This window comes from Haliotis cracherodii, unplaced genomic scaffold, assembly GCF_022045235.1.
Source record: "Haliotis cracherodii isolate W230 unplaced genomic scaffold, xgHalCrac1.p SCAF_2, whole genome shotgun sequence".
In the NCBI taxonomy this organism is placed as follows: Eukaryota; Metazoa; Mollusca; class Gastropoda; order Lepetellida; family Haliotidae; genus Haliotis; species Haliotis cracherodii.
The window spans coordinates 31,531,310-31,552,136 of NW_027266275.1; the positions used below are offsets into that span (position 1 = coordinate 31,531,310).

Sequence of the window (20,827 nt, forward strand, 5' to 3'; positions counted from 1 at the left end):
CTATCATACTTTCCCTGTCACTTTATCATACTTTCCCCATCACTCTCTCATGCTTTCCCTGTCACTGTCTTACTTTCCCTGTCACTCTATCATACTTTCCCTGTCACTGTCTTACTTTCCCTGTCACTCTATCATGCTTTCCCTGTCACTGTCTTACTTTCCCCATCACTCTCTCATGCTTTCCCTGTCACTGTCTTACTTTCCCTGTCACTCTATCATACTTTCCCTGTCACTGTCTTACTTTCCCTGTCACTCTATCATGCTTTCCCTGTCACTGTCTTACTTTCCCCATCACTCTCTCATGCTTTCCCTGTCACTGTCTTACTTTCCCTGTCACTCTATCATGCTTTCCCTGTCACTGTCTTACTTTCCCTGTCACTCTATCATACTTTCCCTATCATTCTATCATACTTTCCCCCGCCACTCTATCATACTTTCCCTGTCACTTTATCATACTTTCCCCATCACTCTCTCATGCTTTCCCTGTCACTGTCTTACTTTCACTGTCACTCTATCATACTTTCCCTATCATTCTATCATACTTTCCCCCGCCACTCTATCATACTTTCCCTGTCACTTTATCATACTTTCCCCATCACTCTCTCATGCTTTCCCTGTCACTGTCTTACTTTCACTGTCACTTTATCATACTTTCCCCGTCACTCTATCATATTTTCACTGTCACTCTCTCATACATTCCCTGTCACTTTATCATACTTTCCCTATCACTCTATCATACTTTCCCAGCCACTCTATCATTCATTTCTTCGTCACTTTATCATACTTTCCCTATCACTCTATCATACTTTCCCCACCCCTCTATCATACTTTCCACACCACTCTATCATTCATTCCTCCATCACTTTATCATACTTTCCCTATCACTCTATCATACTTTCCCCACCACTCTATCATTCATTCCTCCATCACTTTATCATACTTTCCCTATCACTCTATCATTCATTCCTCCATCACTTTATCATACTTTCCCTATCACTCTATCATACTTTCCCCGCCACTCTATCATTCATTCCTCCGTCACTTTATCATACTTTCCCCATCACTCTATCATATTTTCACTGTCACTCTCTCATACTTTCCCTGTCACTTTATCATACATTCCCTGTCACTTTATCATACTTTCCCTGTCACTCTATCATACTTTCCCCGCCACTCTATCATTCATTCCTCCGTCACTTTATCATACTTTCCCCATCACTCTATCATATTTTCACTGTCACTCTCTCATACTTTCCCTGTCACTTTATCATACTTTCCCTGTCACTCTATCATACTTTCCTCTTCACTCTATCATATTTTCACTGTCACTCTCTCATACTTACCATGTCACTTTATATATATAGAATACTAAACGAGCTCCCGTGTAATACCAATTTTATGAAACGAGTGAATAGTTGTGGTATCTGACGAGCGAAAGCGAGTCAGATACCACAACTATTCACGAGTTTCATAAAATTGGTTTTACACGAGAGCGAGTTTAGTATTTTATTTATTACTTGTCATTTATAATGTTTTTAGAATTATACTGTTGAGTGTAAATAGGCTGACACCTACACGATCCATGCATGGCATAATCCAATTGAGTTTAACAGAATAATACTTCAAACACGTCAAAAGTTGAAACGTATGAATTTAATATCATACAATGGTCCACCTTTAGATTTCAGGCGTTCGTCCCACAAAATTATCGTAGTGCTAAGGCTATCAGAACTCACATAATTTAACTTAGACTAACGACTGTCGTTGCGCTAGAGTACGATCGCCTTGTGGAACGGGGCCTTGCAGCTCAAAGTTTACAATGACGTCACAATACCCGATGACGTAATTTCTTGAATTTTGTTGCAAGATCCATCGGCGAAACAATGCCATGTGACGTCAGCCGAGCAACAAGGTGAAACGTGTTCCGAGAGTACATAAGCACGCGTTTTGGTATTACACAATGTGTAATAAAGCTGTATGTTTATTAAACGGGTGATCTCTTCACGGGCAAGTAATAACATACTTTCCCTCTCACTTTATCATACTTTCTCTGTCACTTTATCATACTTTCCCCGTCACTCTATCATATTTTCACTGTCAATCTCTCATACTTTCACTGTCACTCTCTCATACTTTCCCTGTCACTCTGTCTTACTTTCACTGTCACTTTATCATACTTTCCACATCACTTTATTATACTTTCCCCGTCTATCATATTTTCCCTGTCACTTCCCCTGTCACTCTGTCTTACTTTCCCTGTCACTCTATCACACTTTCCCCGACACTCTATCATATTTTCACTGTCAATCTCTCATACTTTCACTGTCACTTCCCCCACTTTCTCTAGGTCTTACTTTCACTGTCACTTTATTATACTTTCCCTGTTACTCTATCATACTTTCCCTGCCAGTCGGCTATTATCCATACATTTTATCATACTGTCACAAACACTCTCATAAATTCCCACACACCTTGTATTGATGTAAATGTATAACTGAACAATACTTACACCTTGTATTGATGTAAATGTATAACTGAACAATACTTACACCTTGTATTGATGTAAATGTATAACTGAACAATACTTACACCTTGTATTGATGTAAATGTATAATTAAACAATAATTGACTTGGAAGACTTGAGTATAACACTCATTTTAAAAATATTAAAGTTATTTCACAACATGTCAACTTAATGTGCGATGAAATCCCAGTCATGACTAATTATGTAGATATTTACCACTTTGGTTGGCTGTGTTGTGTAGCGCCGAACACGGCAATATTCCAGCTGTATGATGGTGGTCTGTAAATATTTGAGTCTGGACCAGACAATCTAGTGACTGATATTGTGAACAACGATCTACGTCGTCGGGGTACGATGGCATGCCATCAACTGAGTCACCAAGACTGACCACCCGATCAGTTCGGTCACACCTTGCGAGCAGTGCAGATTGCTGGGCACCGATTCTGACCCTGAATCCCCATAAGGGTCAACATGGGTAAAGGCTAATGCATGAGTCTAGTCAACTCTGTACAGCAAGGTGTGGTGCAAAGGAAGTTTCACTTCCTGTAGTGGCAGTGATTGCTTTATCATGGGATGAAGTCCTGTAGTTATGCAGGCCTTAGACATTTACCACTTCGGTGAAACACTTAAGCATGGGTATGGTGCCAAAAAGTGAGAAACCCTTGCGACCTCATTCAGACTGGACCACCCTTGCCTCTTATTTAGGTGACTGGCCACCCTTGTCTCTTATTTTGATGACTGGCCCACCCTTGTCCACTCATTTAGATGACTGGCCCACCCTTGTCCCTCATTTAGATGACTGGCCCACCCTTGTCCCCTCATTTAGATGACTGGCCCACCCTTGTTCCCTCATTTAGATGACTGGCCCACCCTTGTCCCCTCATTTAGATGACTGACCCACCCTTGTCCCCTCATTTAGATGACTGGCCCACCCTTGTCCCCTCATTTAGATGACTGGCCCACCCTTGTCCCCTCATTTAGATGACTGGCCCACCCTTGTCCCTCATTTAGATAACTGGCCCACCCTTGTCCCCTCATTTAGATGACTGGGCCACCCTTGTCCCCTCATTTAGATGACTGGCCCACCCTTGTCCCCTCATTTAGATGACTGGCCCACCCTTGTTCCCTCATTTAGATGACTGGGCCACCCTTGTCCTCTCATTTAGATGACTGGCCCACCCTTGTCCCTCATTTAGATGACTGGGACACCCTTGTCCCTCATTTAGATGACTGGGCCACCCTTCTTTTTTGTACATATCAATCTAGCAGTGAATGCTTTAGCTGATTAATACATTTAGGCCTATAAGGAAGAGAATTTATGGATGTCCACTTCTTTATTATGCAGAACACGTTTCGTAGTATATACTTACTCCTTCATCACCTGAAGGAGTAAGTATATACTCCGAAACGTTGTATTCCTCATAATAAAGAAGTGGACATCCATAACTTCTCTTCCTTATAGGCCTAAATGTATTATGATAAATACTCAGGACAATTTCAATTAAATAGCTTCCTTTCAGAAGTGATGTCACCATCTCATCTATCCTATCTCCAATGATGGATGGATGAGTATGGTTTTACGCCGCTTTTAGCCATATTCCAGCAAAATCACGGCGTGGGACACCAGAAATGGGCTTCACACCATGTCGGGAATCGAACCCGAGTCTTCGGCGTGACGAGCGAACGCTTTAACCACTAGGCTACCTGGCCGCCCCTTATGTCATTTGAATTGAGCTCAAAACAAACCTAATGTGGTGAATTCTTCCAGGGTATTTATCCTAACATGATACAGATATAACATCAAGGACAATATTCCAGGAACAGCAGCTGCATCTGACACAACACAAGTGATGCATATGAGGCATATATTTATTAAGGCAAAGGTCGGACATTGTGTCCACAGAAGACATACAGCTTTGACCATTGTGAGTTGCATAGCTTCAGGACAAGTTGCTGTTGACAAGATAGGAGTAACGGTAGCACTAAGCAATGGTGATGACATGTCAATAATAAAAAAAATGATATTATCGGTGGACAGGCTTCATGACAAATGACAGATACAATGTATGTATTTCCACTGGCCTGATCACAGAACTGACAGTAAGCACTGTTAGAAGTTAACATGAAGCATCATTAGCCCTGTGGAACATATGGATGTTAAGAGACCTTTCTCGGATGAATATCGGACAAAACAGACGTGGATCCAGGATTTTGAAAAAGAATTGGGTGCACACTTGACCAAAGTGAACAAAAATACCATGATAGGCTGGTATGTTAGGGGTAGAGAGATTTTTACATCCCCTGTACCCTTCTGGATCCAACAGCGAAACCATTACTTCTGGAATAGCAAGTTGATAGCAAGATGAGTTTTCTGACAAACTGACAAGTACTCCCATTCATCGTGTGTGCTGAATTCAAGCCACTTTCATAACGTCGAAAAGTCACACACATGTAAAAATTTCAAATATCCATCAAATATAGTGACCTCTTACAATCCACGAGATGTTGAAAATGTTCTCTTGGCAAGCTTGGCTAGCGTTAATCTAACGTTGTGCTACTGATGCAGGGAGTTATCCACTGGCAGTGACTGGCTCATGTCATGCACACTTATGGTAGTTGAGAGTCACATACACTGTAGCTTGATAGAATCCACTAGACTCAGCATCAGATCTCAAATGTCCTGTCAAAATAAGTATCGTATCTCAGTCCCAGCTGACAAGAGAGACACAAAGAAGGAAATGTGTATTGCACTCATAAACATTAGGACATGTCCTTTACCATGGTTACATCCATAACAACGCCACTATCGATCACACAGGCATATTGTTCCGACAAAAAGTGACAGTGATGCACCATCAGCCATATTCAAGGTGTCCTGGGAACTTATCCAAATACAGCTTAAAATTTGAGGGTGGGTGGGGGGGGGGGGGGGGGGGGGTGGGGGGGGTGGTCACATGGCACTCAACGAATAGGTTGGAATCTGAATATTGAAATCAAAATTTAATTTAATAAACTTAAATTGGCAGAACCGAGAAACAAGATTTATAACTAAGCTTTAGAAAGTTGTTATATTTTCGTAGGTAGGTCGCATGCAGGCTATTGTTTCAACTTCATGCACGTGGTGGCCATTGTAAACATAACAGGTTTGGTCTTATACTGCCTTTACCAATATCCCAGCAATATTACGACAGGAACACCCGAAATGGACCTTACTCTGGGGAATCAAAACCCGGGCCTTCAACATGAAGAGTGAACACATTCACCACTTAACACACACCCAATAGATATTATGAAATGCCCCCACCTACATCCTTGGTGCATCACTGGTTTGACGTGGACAGCTGATTATCGTGACTCCCATAGCAAGTGCAGGCTGCAAGTGAACAGGTATATTTTGCCTCACCATATGTAAAGCATTCTACAAGCACCCAACTGCCACAAAATAACTGAATGAACACACAGTTTCCGAGATAAAAAGCATATATATATGTATATAGTACAAATGTTGCAGGTAAAGAAAACAGAATTATCAAAACCTATCTCAGATGTGTACAGCATGTAACAGCTTGAAACAATGAAAAATGCCCATGATAAGAAAAAGAATTCAAAGCATTATAAGTCGAGCACTGCCAAATACTTGCACTTGTAAAATGTCTAAAAATCATCAGTTAGATAGGACTTAGTGTTCCCATACAAAAAAGGTCAAAACTGGACCAGCCGAACAGACAGTTGATATGCTATTGACATTCAGTTGTACTCGGAATCTAATCCAAAAAATACAATTTACCAATGAAACCAACAAGGAAAGAAAGCTGTTAAAAATAGTGCAATGTTTATCAACACGATCAACATCTAACATTTTGCACAATTACTTACTCTCAACAAATTCTGGCATACTGTATTTAAATAAAAATATGTAGCAAAATATTTTGATGTTAAATCATTCTGAAAGACTGTACTGTACTGTCAAGGGAAATGTACATCAAAATTGTAATATGTATATGCTACAGGCTGACAGCTAGCAGTGTCCCTGGATTCGGATTTGTTGGTCGTGTCACAATCATGATGGACTGAGTATCGGATGCTGTGAGCTACGGAAGTATAAACGCTTCGAAATAATACTTCACTTTGGAAAAAACATACATATTACTTATATACCTTGAAACTTCATCATGAAAGTTCACCAACGGGAATGACAAAGATTCATGATTACAAATGTGGTTACCGTGGTTACATGAATATGTACTTTAGCTTAAAACATAGATATGTGGTCATTATGGGACTAAGCAAAGTTCGTATCGCAGGCAATAAAGGGACTCTTGAGATCGTAGCTTCAGACAGGAGGGCATTCAAACATTGATTCAATGTACCAGGCTGTTACTGTTATAGGTGTTTGCCAGGTCAGGAAACCAAGAAACTGCTTTCTGAATGACAAATTATTACCTTATATTCAAATTTTACTTATTTGTTGTGTCAAATCCCACATTTATCACCATGCAGTGTTTGACAAAGCCATAGAACAGCTTCCCATTGAGTCCCCTTAATGGCCGCCAGATGACTATTGTCACAGTATGCATACATCATTATGTAGACATGCAATATGTAGAACATAGTGTCTCAATAACCAGCAGCATCAAACAGACAGAACTAAAATATGTAACAGGGCTTAAAGAATATAAAACTGTACATTTCATACACAGTGGCTTCATTGATAGCTCAGTTTTCCCAGTCCTTCTTTATTTCCATTCCGAACTGCCACTCCAAGTAATTGTTCTTATCGTCATCTGTGAATTGACTTTTGATGGTGTACGTCCCTCGAGCCAGCATTCCTGAGGGGACATCTTCCAAGGATGTTGTGTAGCAGTTGAGGTCCTTCTTAGGACCGTAGCTGCCGACCATCATCTTCATGTTCTCGACTGGAAGAAGAGGGGATGGAGACGATAAGTATGGCATCTTCAAATTTAAAGAACAAAACTGTTTGTAGACATTTATAATTTTTTATGCTACAGTCGGAAATGTTGTACCTGTACAATGGCAACCTGAACATGAATGAAGGCAAACAGTCTGGGATGAAAGAGTGAATGCTGTTACCATGGTTACAGCATAGTCAGCAATCTTACAGATAAACCACTTGTGGGCCCACAATGACTGATGTGAGGTGAAATGGTGTTATATTGACTGAGCCGACCGGGCCTTGTCTTATACCCTTAATGCCGAGTACCAGACAGAGGAAAAAACATGTACCATCTTTTAACCAAGAAACACACTCAATCATAATTTTCAGTCTGTTATTGTGGCTATCGGGGGCTATTATTTTTTATTAACAGCCTCTTACCATGCTTACAATTGTTGATTTTTTGTTTGTAAACTGCAGTAAGAAATAGCCAGGCTATACCATGGCAACCATGGTCATGTCTCCTTAGTTACAAGTACAAGATAGAATTAAAAATTAAAACATAAAAAACACACACAAAAAACATGACCCGGTTTTACAAAGCAACCTTATCACTATGACCATTTCAGTCCATGTTAAACTGTGGAAGTTATGACAGTCTAGTGCTTTTTCAGTCAGCTAGTGAGGGTTGTAATCATCTACCAAATAATTCAGTGAACATTACTGATGTTCTGATTGATCATCAACCTCATTAAAATCAGATCTTAGTTCTCGCTATAGCTAAACAAAGATCTGAGGACATCCCATTATGGGTCACGTCAGAAGCGACCTTTCAAAGCATCGCTTACCAGATCATGAAAGGGACAGTAGGAATGTGTTTTCTAATCATGCAAACTCAAAAACGTTAACACGATGTTTTCCGAACGACTGTTACAGCCCGAACAACTGATTCCTTCAAAATTATTGCCTATCTTTTAGGGCTGAAACGATATCCCGGGACACCGATGCATCGCGATTCACTCCATACGATATGGTGTGCGATTTGTGAGGTGCTGTATCTCGATTTTTCACGATACGTTTTTTCAAAGACATATACGTACGTCTTTTTTTTTTGCAAATAAACTTTTATCACAGATACGTTTTAAATGTGTTTTAACTCTTTCAACACCGGCCAAGAAGCATCGAGTCCCCAGGCACCGTAGGCCGGTTAACCGGCCAAGCCGCAGTCCCGTCAAAATAGTATATATTTTTATGCACCTACCTGTCATACCATTCATTTATTAAATCCATCACATCTCACTAAATCCATCACATCTCACAATGTCTGAAATACGTATTCTATTTTAATTTATCATTTTTTATCGATTAAAAAGTTATTCACTATTTCCCGCAATGTTATTGAAAATATAATTCTCGGACACACACTTCGACAACGGGTGCACATCGAACATGTCAAAGAGCAAAACAAAGACGTTTCAAGCAAATCTTTAAATATATTATACAAAGTGATAAATAAAATCAACAAAAATATATCAAAAAGTGGTCAAGCTTACAGCTAAGTTATTATTTCCATCTTTTCGTGCGATCGAGTGTAATGTTAGTACAAATCACATCTCGGCTTTCGTCGCCTCGAATTCCCGGCTCGGACACGATGTTCAATGCCAAAATATATGCATGAAAAATCTTTGTCACAGCTTGTAACCTAGCATGAAACATCCACGAAGCTCCATATTTTTAAAACAGATCGCGATTTCCTGCTTAAAACGTTCAGAATAACACGATTTAACCAAAACATTTCGTAAAAATCTGAAATTTATCGTACACACGAGGATTTGTAATTTGATTGCCTGCCTCAGGTCACGTGCTGAAATTAGACCAATCATGAACCTTGTAGCAGATTTCGGCAAGAAAGCGTCATTAGGAACCATTTTTTATCCAATGAAATATTGTGTTATAGCTACGAAAAGACTCCAGGCAATGTAGATGAAAAAACAAGCTTTCTACATGTTCTAGCGACGTGTCATATGTCAGTCTTCGACGAACGTGTTATTCATACGAAGCTTTCGAAAACGGAGGTACTTCTTCATGTTACTGAGCGGACAGCCGCTGTTCTTTTTAAAATAATTTTCCAATTACGTAAACAATGAAAATAAAAAAGAAATAAGTAGATCTTTTGAAATCTTATATTTGCCCCAAATCTTCAAATTTTCGCTTCCTTGGTCCTTAATCTGGACGTTAGATATGAATGTGTTAGCTTACCTTTTTTTTATTTACGACGAACTTAATTAGTTGTCAATGCATTATTTAAATAATGTGATACACATAACTGTCATATTTATAAACACTATGATTAGATCTAGACCTTTCAAATGGTGTATAACATGGCTGTTGCTATAATTGTTTTTAATTGTTTTTTTTCCTTTATACATGAAAATGGCAAATCATTAGTTACTGGACACTGGTACATTTAGTATTTACTCCTACCATCTAGTCACAACTCACAAATATGTAGGACTGTTACTTTTGTGTTTGCTAGCCATTACATGGAAATGGCAGATGATTCATTAAAATACTCATTACAGTATATATTTTATGACTCATGAACATTCATTCACTTTCATTTAATTTTTCATTTTAATAAACTAAGTTTAATTCATTTATCTCTTTTCTTCTCTTGTCACTATGTGTATCGTAGCGTATCGAGATACATATCGAATCGTGATGTAAGTATCGAGATACGTATCGTATCGTGACCTATGTGTATCGTTGCAGCCCTACTATCTTTCGATTCCGTGGGATAAACATTTGAACGGAGGAGGCGCTTAACAGTACGTGGGAAGCACTGCCATACAATCTCAACCATATATTAGACATTCCGGAATGTTTGATTGTTCAGTTTTCAAAATTTTAATCGAGAACTGTGTCAACATATTTTTCAAGCGTAGTCTGAAATGGAAGTCGCCAGGTTGAAATGAGTGCCGTAAAGCTTGAGAAAGCTGCTTTCTAAATGGCTGATGTCGACTTCTTGTTAGTCATTTTTGTGGTCAGTCAAAGTTCGCGAAAGGTCGGTCTGATGTGACCCGTAATGGGATGTCCTCAGATCTTTGTTCAGTGGTAGCGAGAACTAAGATCTGATTTTAATGACATTGGATTGATCATCTATTTAAAATTTATAACCATGCTAACACTGATTCACAATAATTGACACAATAAAGGGTAATACTTTTGTCCATCTTTTCAGGCCCTTCTCAACAAAAAGTCTAAAACTATGATTAGAAATCAACCATCAGTCATCAGACTTAAAAATCAATTCTAGTAGAGCATTCCCCAAACTAAAAGCATTAAAAGCACAAGCCCTGGTGAGTCTTGGTTAGAATAGATCTCCAACAACCTATGCTAGTTGTAAGAGGCAACTAAATAGTCTGCAACCTTAGCCACTAGTCCAAAGCCTGAGACTGGTAAAATTCTGTTCAGCCTTGTAAGCTCATCTATTTATGGTTCAAATCATAACACTAAAATGAACCAAAAAGATGTGAAGAGACGAAATCGGGCTTGTTTGAAATGTTTTTAGCACAGACTGCTAAATGGAACTGATGGTCTCACTCGGTAACTTGGTTGATTGCATGTCCTCTGATTATATACACGCACCGCGACCCGTGAAGATCCAGGGTGGAAAAGGTCTTCAGCAACCCATGCTTGCCAAAAAAGCAACTGCGCTTGTCATAAGAGGCAACTAAGGGATCGGATAATCAGGCTCATTGACTTGGTTGGTGCATGTCATCGTATCCCAACTGCGTGGGCCAATGCTCATGTTGCAATTCACTGGATTGATTGGTACAGACTCGATTATTTACAGACCGCAGTCATATAGCTGGAATATTGCTGAGTGTAGCATTAAACAACAAACATTCAAAAAGCACAAACCATACTCACCCTTAATTCCTTTCCTGACGATTTTCTGTTTATACACCAGGCCGCTGACAATTTCTCTTTGCACATAAAAGTAGATTTTTATCTTATATTGTGTTCCTTCTTTTACAATAAATGTTCTCAGCTTGGACAGGTCACCTATGAACAAACAACAATACCATCGTAAGCTTTGATGTCAAACATTTCAAAGAAACATCTACCATAATGGTATTTGATACAAGAAAATAGTATGGGCAGAGATGACAACAACAAAAAATCACTTGTATTTGTCAACATGTTCAAATATTATTAAACTGAATCATATTATACAATGACAACGCATAACCAACTCTTCACTCGAAATCAGACTCCCATTTCCAAACAAATAAAATGGGATTCAAGGCTGTTTGACAACATTGTTCTGTTTGATTATTTCGTGCCTAAATACCAAGAATGACTTCACTTAATTTTTCCGGTCATGTTGCCAAATATTACAAAAACTCAAATACATGTTTTCAAAGTGTTTCAGAATATAAATACAATAAGCCACTAAGAAAACACACAACTATAACTTCCAGCTAACTCACCAACTTCTACAATGCACATAAAAAAGTTACAATATGCCACGTTGCACATTTTCAAATTTGTCGAAGAGAACAAAGTAATCTTGAAATGTATTCATCCCGTACATGCTCATTAAAAATCCTGAAAATTTCTGGGCCATAAATCCTGCGCAAAGCCAATATTATGTAGGTAGAACATGAAAAAAAACAAACTTCTGTCACATCAGTAAGAGGCTGCCTACCTGAGAGATCCATCTCTATTTCTGGCCGGCCCTCTGAGCAGAAAGCCAGTTTTTCTACAATAACATTGCGGGGATCATCAGGCTCTGAAAGCAATGTGAAAACAAACATGACAAGAAAACAGCAATATCTCCATCAGGCACATTACAAATTGAGGTGTTTACCTCAATGCTAATTTCCTAAAAGTATGCACTGCAAACAGGATGCACAAAATCTAAAGCATGGAGAAGGGAAGGTAAATACAGAAAAAATGATAATTATGGCAGCAATTCTTTAACTCGTCTTGACAATTATGTCACAGATCAGCAAGCAAATGGCCATACATGTGCATACACAAAATCTAAAAACATGTAGCAAGGGAAGTAACTCTGGAAAACGATAATTTATGGCACCAGTTTTCAAACTCAGCCTTGATAAGTATCTTTTAAATATGTTTCATTCATGTAACTTCAGTAGTTTCTGAGAAAACTTGTCCCCATTTCACGCATGTATGCTCAAAGAAAAGCATGGAGCAATGATGAAATGTATGCATGTTCGCGTTCCCTTTGTGATCAAATCGTATAGTACCAACTCTCAATGATGGTTCTTCCCCAAACTGCCACCTCGCACAAACCATATCCACACCTTTGTTCCTTTTCTCCATGCTTCGACCAGACTAATGTTTGTTCTTGTATTTTGGATTCTTTGGACCAAATTGGCTGGCTGGAGACGGGTAAAGAACTACCTTGAATATGATAAACATTTCCTAACATATGGGGTAACCAAAACCAACTTCGGCATCTCCAGGAAGCAAACCTTCTTGAACCCATAAATCTGACTGAGCAGGGCATGTGGCCAGGACAATCAATGACGAATCCCCAACTATGTCAGGAGGCTTCATTTTGCTATTTTCTTAAGCAGTGTTAAGTTGACAGTTGTTCTTTTTTCATGTTGTTTGAAAGTTTTTGCTCAAGCACTTTGTCAAAATTGAGAAACGCCAACAACAAATTCACAAACCTCAACCAACTTCAACTGGACACCATTTTCAGTTCCTCACAAATGTACATGCGGGAATAATCAACATGTGATTTCATTTGCAGCAGCCGTCCAATGAAATTATTTACATTTCTGCTTATGGCAAGTGATAATGGTAGGAGAGTTGCTTCCCTTTAAATAACTAGTGCTGTCAGCAAATTTAAATTAAAAAAAAAAAAATTACATTGTCATTTCTTTTACATAATTATATTTTCTTTAAATCAGAGAAGTCGGGCAGATCCATAATACAAGAACAAAACTTTTTCTGGCAAAAATAGATACTGTACTATGCTAATCAAAAAACCCACCTACAATATCAATAAACTGTGTTATAGACAATCATCATTTCCCAGATGAGTTTCAATTCTGTTATTCCACTCAACTCTTTCATTGGCTTCCTCCTTTGGTACTAATCTAACCCCTCATAAATACACCTGCCTGTATTTAATCAACATGTACTAGTTCAGTCACTGTTGTGATGAAGGTGCAAAACCTAATTTTCTTCACCTGTTACAATCTACCCTGTTACACTATTTAGTATTCTCGGACCATGATCAGATCATATTTCCTTCCAGATTACACAACTGAAATTAGAGGTAAAGTAGACGTACTTGGTGGATCAGAGACTTCCCCTAGCAAGGTTTTCTTGTACTTCTGTAAGCTCTCATCATCCTCATCCAACTTCTGGATCTCAGTCAGAGTCTTCTGTGCAGGTGGCCTGTAGTTAGGATTGTCTGTGTCATCATCACCAACCTCTTGAATGGGATCTTCATTTTGTTCTGCCATTTTCCTGAAGAAACATGGACAATATGAGGGCACTAGCCAATTTGTTAAATGTCAAAACTAGTTCACACGCTTGAACATGAGTCTCTGTGCGTGCATGCGTGCGTGCGTGTCCTTATATGTTATCACTATTCAGCGTTGATTCAGGACAGTTAATGTGCAGGGTTATTTGCATCACTGAATATCACAATTGAATACACTGCTCTATTTTCAATCTTTCATGAGAAGTATGTAGTTGCTACTCCAGCGCTTGATCGTTCTTGCTGTAAAAGTATAAAACCTCTCATATATTAAAGGACATGGCTTATTGTGCCATCAGACGCTGAGTGAGTGGACAGTTGCTCACAGTATCAATTCTGGTTTGCCTTTTCAAGTCTGCCGTCACATACCATATTCGACGTAATAAGCACCTAGGGTGCTCTCAAAATTAGAAAGAGGGGGCCCTTATTAGAATATTATTTTCGTAAAAACAGAGTTAAAAGATATATTTCGTGGTTTATGCTGACAGCCCGAAATGTTTATGTACAACAGATATATTTTTCCAGAATTTAATTGCCCATAATTAAGTGTGCATATATCACATAAGTGCGTATTATACGCGAATGAATAAGTCTTGGGTACATTGATCAATAGGAAGGGGTGCTAATTAGGATTGTTCATTGGCCAATATATTAGCAAATACTGCCGTGGGCGCTTATTATGTCGAATACGGTAACTGGAATATAGCTGAGCATGATGACAAACATATATTTAAGATGTTCAAAGCATGTTGAAATTTTTTGGTGTTCAGAAAACAAAGGAACAGTTACAATGTTATCAACTGAAATAAGACACTGCTGACAAAGCAAGTGCCAGACAGAAAATACTACAGCATTGGAATAATTGGTATTAAATTGAAGGTTATGGAACGATGCAAGGTATCAAATCAAATCTATTCCTAATGTTAAATACACAATGTTTTGTCAGGTCAAAATACCATTTCAATCTTTTGTGTTAATTCAACATGTTAAAATTTTACTTAAACGTGTTAAGGGCAAATTGCAATGACCAATGTGGCTTTGGCTGAAACAGGTTTGACCAATCTTTTTTTTTTAAGCACTAGGCTTGATGAACATGAAGTATCCAATTAGAATTCAAAGATCATTGATAGTTGCCACTAAACAAATGTTCAAATTTGAAACAGATTTTGATAATGAAACATTTGCAACAAATCACACAGGTATTTGAAAGCCAAAAATCAAAGCAGATTCTAAAGTTAACCAGATTGTAACTATATCCTACATCATGTCAATCCAACTATAGGGACATACATGCATAGGATTTTTGTTATTTGATATGGTATTGTGATAGAAAGGTAACACTATCATATGTCTTCTAGTAAACATACATTGACCATGGAAAAAAGGTTTGTGAAAATATTCAGTTTTAAACATGCAGAGCTTACATAGTATTGTGGTGCATCTCGATTGTAGAACTTTTTTATTGCCTAAGCATTCTGTTTGTAACCATTCATAAATAAATAGAACTGTTTGTTTATTGTCCTGTCACTTCGGCTCCACAATTCCTTGTTAGAAATTGGCACTCATCCTGTAGTCCTTGCCAAACTGCCCAAAAGTTAAAGTATCATGAGGACTAGTAGACATTTGCCCTTTTTAAGGGTTTTGCTCTATGTTATCCTTAAAAGGTCTAGTGGACTAAAACTATTAGTTTCTATCACTGCAACTACTTTCGGTTTGTCAGCGAATATAACATCTTGTTTCATGTATACATTCAATCAATGAAACACATTTCTGTAGACAGACAGAACAAATCCTTTCAAAATGTGTGTGCGTGCGTGCGTGTGTGCATGCGTGCGTATCTTGTCTTGTGTTGAAGTGTCCAAAGTTGCACAGCAATGTATACAATAGGTTTTGTTGATTAAAACATGCACCCCTTGTATTATTCAGGTAGTAAAGATGTCTAAACAAATGATTTACACCTCCCTGGCCTGCACATGACTTAAAACTCTTTACAGGTGAGGTGAAATTGGGTTCAACGTTGCGTCCAAGATTATTGCACTTATATAGCGACGTGCATGCAAGTGTGTGTGTTTGTGTGACTGCTTGTACTAGACCGAACTGATGCCGATTTATAGTGCTAGCCCACTGAGATACCATGCCACAGTTTAACATGAATACCCCACTCAGACACAATATACTGACTCCCAGCTGACCAGTCCTTGCTTTAACCCCTTAATGCCGAGCGCCAGACAGGGTAACAACAAGTAGCATTTTTTAACGTCTTTAGGTATGACGTGGCCGGGGATCGAACCCTGGATCTTCCGCTCTCCGGGCGGACGCTCTACCACTAGATCACGGAGGCGGTCCAAATCTCTTTACAGCAATACCCTAGGATCTATGACTAAAGCACTAGATATCAGACAGCGAATGTGACATCCACTGGACAGAACTTATTAGCTGTTTTTTGCTCAGTTAAAGACAGCTGCAAGTGTTAGGGGATGACAAACATTTAATTATTTTAGAATTAATTTTCAAGGAATATATGCGATAAAACATGTTTAAGTATGCGGGTTATAATTTCATAATTGATATAATCATGTTATGATCAGGTAAACCAACCATATGATCGATATCACTGAAAACATCTCTTTGAGCATGCTTAGCATTAAAGTATCAGGGACTTACCTAGGATTCTAAAGGAAGTGCCCTGGGCAGAGGAAAATTTGGATTAATTCATCATTTTGTTCAAACTCGTTCCTAACATTGCATTAAGCGTATTAACGCCAAACTAACATTAAAGCCTCTTTATCTTTAGTGATATATCAGTGATATATATATTAGCACTTAAAAGCCGTAACATTAGATATAACTATATCAACATGAAGTGGAATTTAATTATTTCATTTGGGGAATTTTGACTGACGTTTGCTGCAGACTTGGGGCTGAAAATATGTCTCTGAGCAGGTCTAGATAAATCCCTGTGCACGATTTGAAGCTCTGCAATGATCATGTTCAACATGGGCAAATGTGTGAGACTATAGTGAGTGAGTGAGTGAGTGAGTATGGTTTAACGCCACCTATAGCAATATTCCAGCAAGAGCACACAGCTGGGGACACTAGAAATGGGCTTCACACATTGTACCCATGTTGGGAATTGAACCCAGGTCTAGGTTGTGACGAGTGAACGCTTTAACCACTAAGCTACTTGACCACCCTGTGTGAGACTATATAAATGTATGGCAGGGATAGACACAGCCGCAAGTCTGAGACAACTGACAAGTTAAATTCTAGACCAAGCTGGAGCAGTTGTTTACTCCAAAGGCTACTTTACACTAAATAAGCTGCAGGCTAGTGACATGATGAATGGTGTCTGTGCTTCTGTATAGACACACTTTATTCAACTGATTATTTGGGGAGTGCATATGAAATTGATAAATTTGTTATTTGAAGTTAATGATCTTTCGGATACTTAGCACACAATACTTAGAAGCCTGAATCAAATGCCTTGTTGAAACTGATGAAATATTTCAGTTAATACTATGGTCAAGCTGTGCAAAGTATGAGCCTAATTTATATTAATGAGTTATACTTCATGTACTTCGTCATGTATTGGTTTCCTGGTAAGATGTTTATCCTTTACCATGTTTAGCCTGAATCAAATGCCTTGTTAAAACTGATGAACTATTTCAGTTAATACTATGGTTAAGCTGTGCCAAGTATGAGCCTAATTTATATTAATGAGTTATACTTCATGTACTTCGTCATGTATTGGTTTCCTGGTTAGATGTTCATCCTTTACCATGTTTAGCCTGAATCAAATTCCTTGTTTAGTGAGTGAGTATGGTTTTACGCCGCTTTTAGCAATATCCCAGCAATATCATGGCGGGGGACACCAGAAATGGGCTTCACACATTGTACCCATGTCGGGAATCGAACCCGGGTCTTCGGCGTGACGAGCGAACGCTTTAACAACTAGGCTACCCGACCGCCCCCAAATGCCTTGTTGAAACTGATGAAATATTTTAGTTAATACTATGGTTAAGCTGTGCCAAGTATGAGCCTAATATTTATCAATGAGTTATACTTCATGTACTTGGTCATGTATTGGTTTCCTGGTAAGATGTTCATCCTTTACCATGTTTAGCCTGAATCAAATGCCTTGTTGAAACTGATGAACTATTTCAGTTAATACTATGGTTAAGCTGTGCAAAGTATGAGCCTTATATTTATAAATGAGTTATACTTCATGTACTTGGTCATGTATTGGTTTCCTGGTTAGATGTTCATCCTTTACCATGTTTACTTCCTCATCTACTCCACAAGGAAGACAAGTGACAATCTATCAGAGATCAACTTACAACCATTAATCATATCTTTGTTCCATTAATCAACAGTATTTGGCAACATTGCAATGGTATGCTCGGCAGGGGAAGAATTTACTTTTTGATGGATAGGGAAAAAAATTTGTCATTTGATCATGTTGATGGCACAGGTTACACTTTAAAAATGGAACGACAGGATTTTTGTGGATGTATACTGCTCAAAAGAAGCCAAAGAAACCTGATTCTTTCATATTACTCTTGTAATTTGTCATGCAAGTCAGGGGGTTCTTGTCAATGACTCATAAGCTAAGGATTTAGTAAGTCCCCCTTTAAGAGCAACCCTCAATGGCCTTAAATTCAAACTCTGCAGTAAGTGGCACAATCAGCAATGTCATTGACAATTATTGATTGCATAGTTCGACAGAAAACAGGCAAAGAAGCAGAAGGCAATCCTTGTTACTGACAGGTCCTATTAAAAGTATCATACGAGATGCATCTGCTAGCCTGCAGGGTAACCTGCAGGGTAACCTGACAAACTTCATAAAAACTATGTGGTTGTTCATCATTGTGTCATAAGGAGATCACTATAAACGTATTACCAGGTTTTATATACCATGTTAGTTTGATAAGACTATTTTTTATAAATAGGGCAATGAAACAGAAAAGATGACTGCTTGCATTTTTGTATGGCTAATGTGATTAAACCTCGAAATTGATATCAAATCAATTCACAACCATAGAAATTTTTTGGGAAAAAGTCCCATAATGGATTGCTGTAACTTCATCAGTGACATCCATCGAACAACCTTTCATCAACTTTGACAAATGAAATGACGAACAAGAAGTCGACATTTGCTTATCAGAAAGCAGCTTTCTCAAGCTATAAGGCACGAGTTTCAAACTGATGATTTCCATTCCTGACTATGCTTTGAAAAATATCTGGATAAACTTCTTGATTCAAAATTTGAAAACTGAACAAAAGAACATTTGGGAATGTCTAAAGATGGCTGAGATTGCAAGGCAGTACTTTCCATGGGCAATGTAAAGTCTTTTCCATTCAAATGTTTATCCCATTGATGCAAGAGATAGATGCTGATTTTGATGGAATCAGTCTTTCTGCCTGTAAATGTCATTCTGAGTTAACTTTTCTGAGGTTGCATGATTAGAAAAAAAATTCTGATTGGAACTTTCCTGATTTGGTAAGAGAAGCTCTGATTGGTTGGATGAAAGGTCATTCTGATGTGACCTGCAATGTAATGTCTTCAGATCTTTCTTCAGCAGTAGCATGAACTAAGATCTGATTTTAATGAGATTGACATTTTCAACAATAACATGGTATTTTTCATTAACTTTAGAAACTATAAATTACATTTAGAAAGAAAGCACTTAATTCAAGATGTTGTGTTCAGGGAGAGCCCCCAAACACATAATTATTTTAGCAACATGACTAAAAATAGATAACTTATAAACTGCTAAACTATAAATTCTCGAATATGTGCACCCTTACCAAAATTGTGGAAGGTATCCACTTAAGTGCATTCTGCCTCAACATGATCAAAGGTACATATTATCAACTACTGTGATGAACTTGATGAGATTGAAAAGGTTTCGAGGGACATCACACATACCATTCATTCAAAATCTGCACAATTACTTTCCTTGGTTTTAGCGCCTAAAGGATAATCATACAAACTATTTAACTATTAAGGTTTAATAGTTTTGTAATGATTGATTATAACACAACACACCATTGTGGACATATTGTTGTATACTCATAGCAAGACAAAATGTATAGATGGAACTTTTCATTATAAGTCTATATAATCACATGCTATGATAACAACTGATACCCATTAATGAGAAAATTATGTTTCACACTAAACATGCTAAATAATTTTAAATAACATTACAAGACAGTAACATGGTATGATAAACAACAAGTAAAGTTAATGTCTAACAGTCCACTTAAGAGAATATAAAATGAAGAAATAATCTTATCAACTTTATCTTGACGCCCAACCCAGACTTGAGCTTACGGACATGCCTCTTTAATTTGCATAAGTTATTTACAACACATATATCGGAAGGCAAAGGCCCAGTAACAAAATCATATAATGAACCCGTCACATGTAATAAGAAATGGTGTGCTACATACGTTACAAAAAAGCTACTCTAACCATTTATATTGTTATAATCTTAAGAATGTGCAAGTGTTCGTGCCAGTTGCAACTACTTCACTGACTCATACACTGTCGCCGGCTCAAGAAGATATGAGTAAGATCGCCATGAAATAATTATTTTTGTTCTAGAAATATTATCCAGTGATAACATGCTATGCATTTGCACTGCATACACCAAAAAATGTTATGTAGTTATAATATTACACACGCGTTAGATACCAAACTTACCCAAAGCTCACAAAGCAATGAACCGACACCTTCGATGAATGGCGGATAAAATCACTTCCGGTTAGAGCGGAGGGACACAGAATGTAGTCCACGCTGAATATTTTTAACAGAAAGGGGATGCTTTTGCATTTTCATCAGAAACATCTACAGTAACACTTACTAGTTAATAAG

The 20,827-nt window shown here is 38.1% G+C and overlaps 1 protein-coding gene across 1 annotated transcript; it reads right to left on the reverse strand.

Moving 5' to 3' along the window:
* Window positions 1-5,467: 5,467 nt before the first annotated feature.
* On the reverse strand, window positions 5,468-20,715 carry LOC139467982 (rho GDP-dissociation inhibitor 1-like). Its single transcript, XM_071249609.1, has 5 exons — window positions 20,657-20,715; window positions 13,756-13,934; window positions 12,133-12,216; window positions 11,352-11,486; window positions 5,468-7,440 (listed from the first exon to the last, which is right to left on the reverse strand). The coding sequence occupies exons 2-5, from the start codon at window positions 13,928-13,930 to the stop codon at window positions 7,241-7,243; spliced, it is 594 nt and encodes a 197-aa protein (XP_071105710.1). The 5' UTR covers window positions 13,931-13,934; window positions 20,657-20,715; the 3' UTR covers window positions 5,468-7,240.
* Between the last annotated feature and the right edge of the window lie 112 nt (window positions 20,716-20,827).

Coding starts and splice junctions, on each gene's coding strand:
- LOC139467982 (XM_071249609.1), bottom strand. CDS start 13,930: ATGGCAGAACAAAATGAAGATCCCATTCAAGAGGTTGGTGATGATGAC. Junction 12,217..13,755: donor GGAAGTCTCTGATCCACCAA/GTACGTCTACTT, acceptor CATTGCTTTCAG/AGCCTGATGATCCCCGCAAT. Junction 11,487..12,132: donor AATAGAGATGGATCTCTCAG/GTAGGCAGCCTC, acceptor GTTTGTTCATAG/GTGACCTGTCCAAGCTGAGA.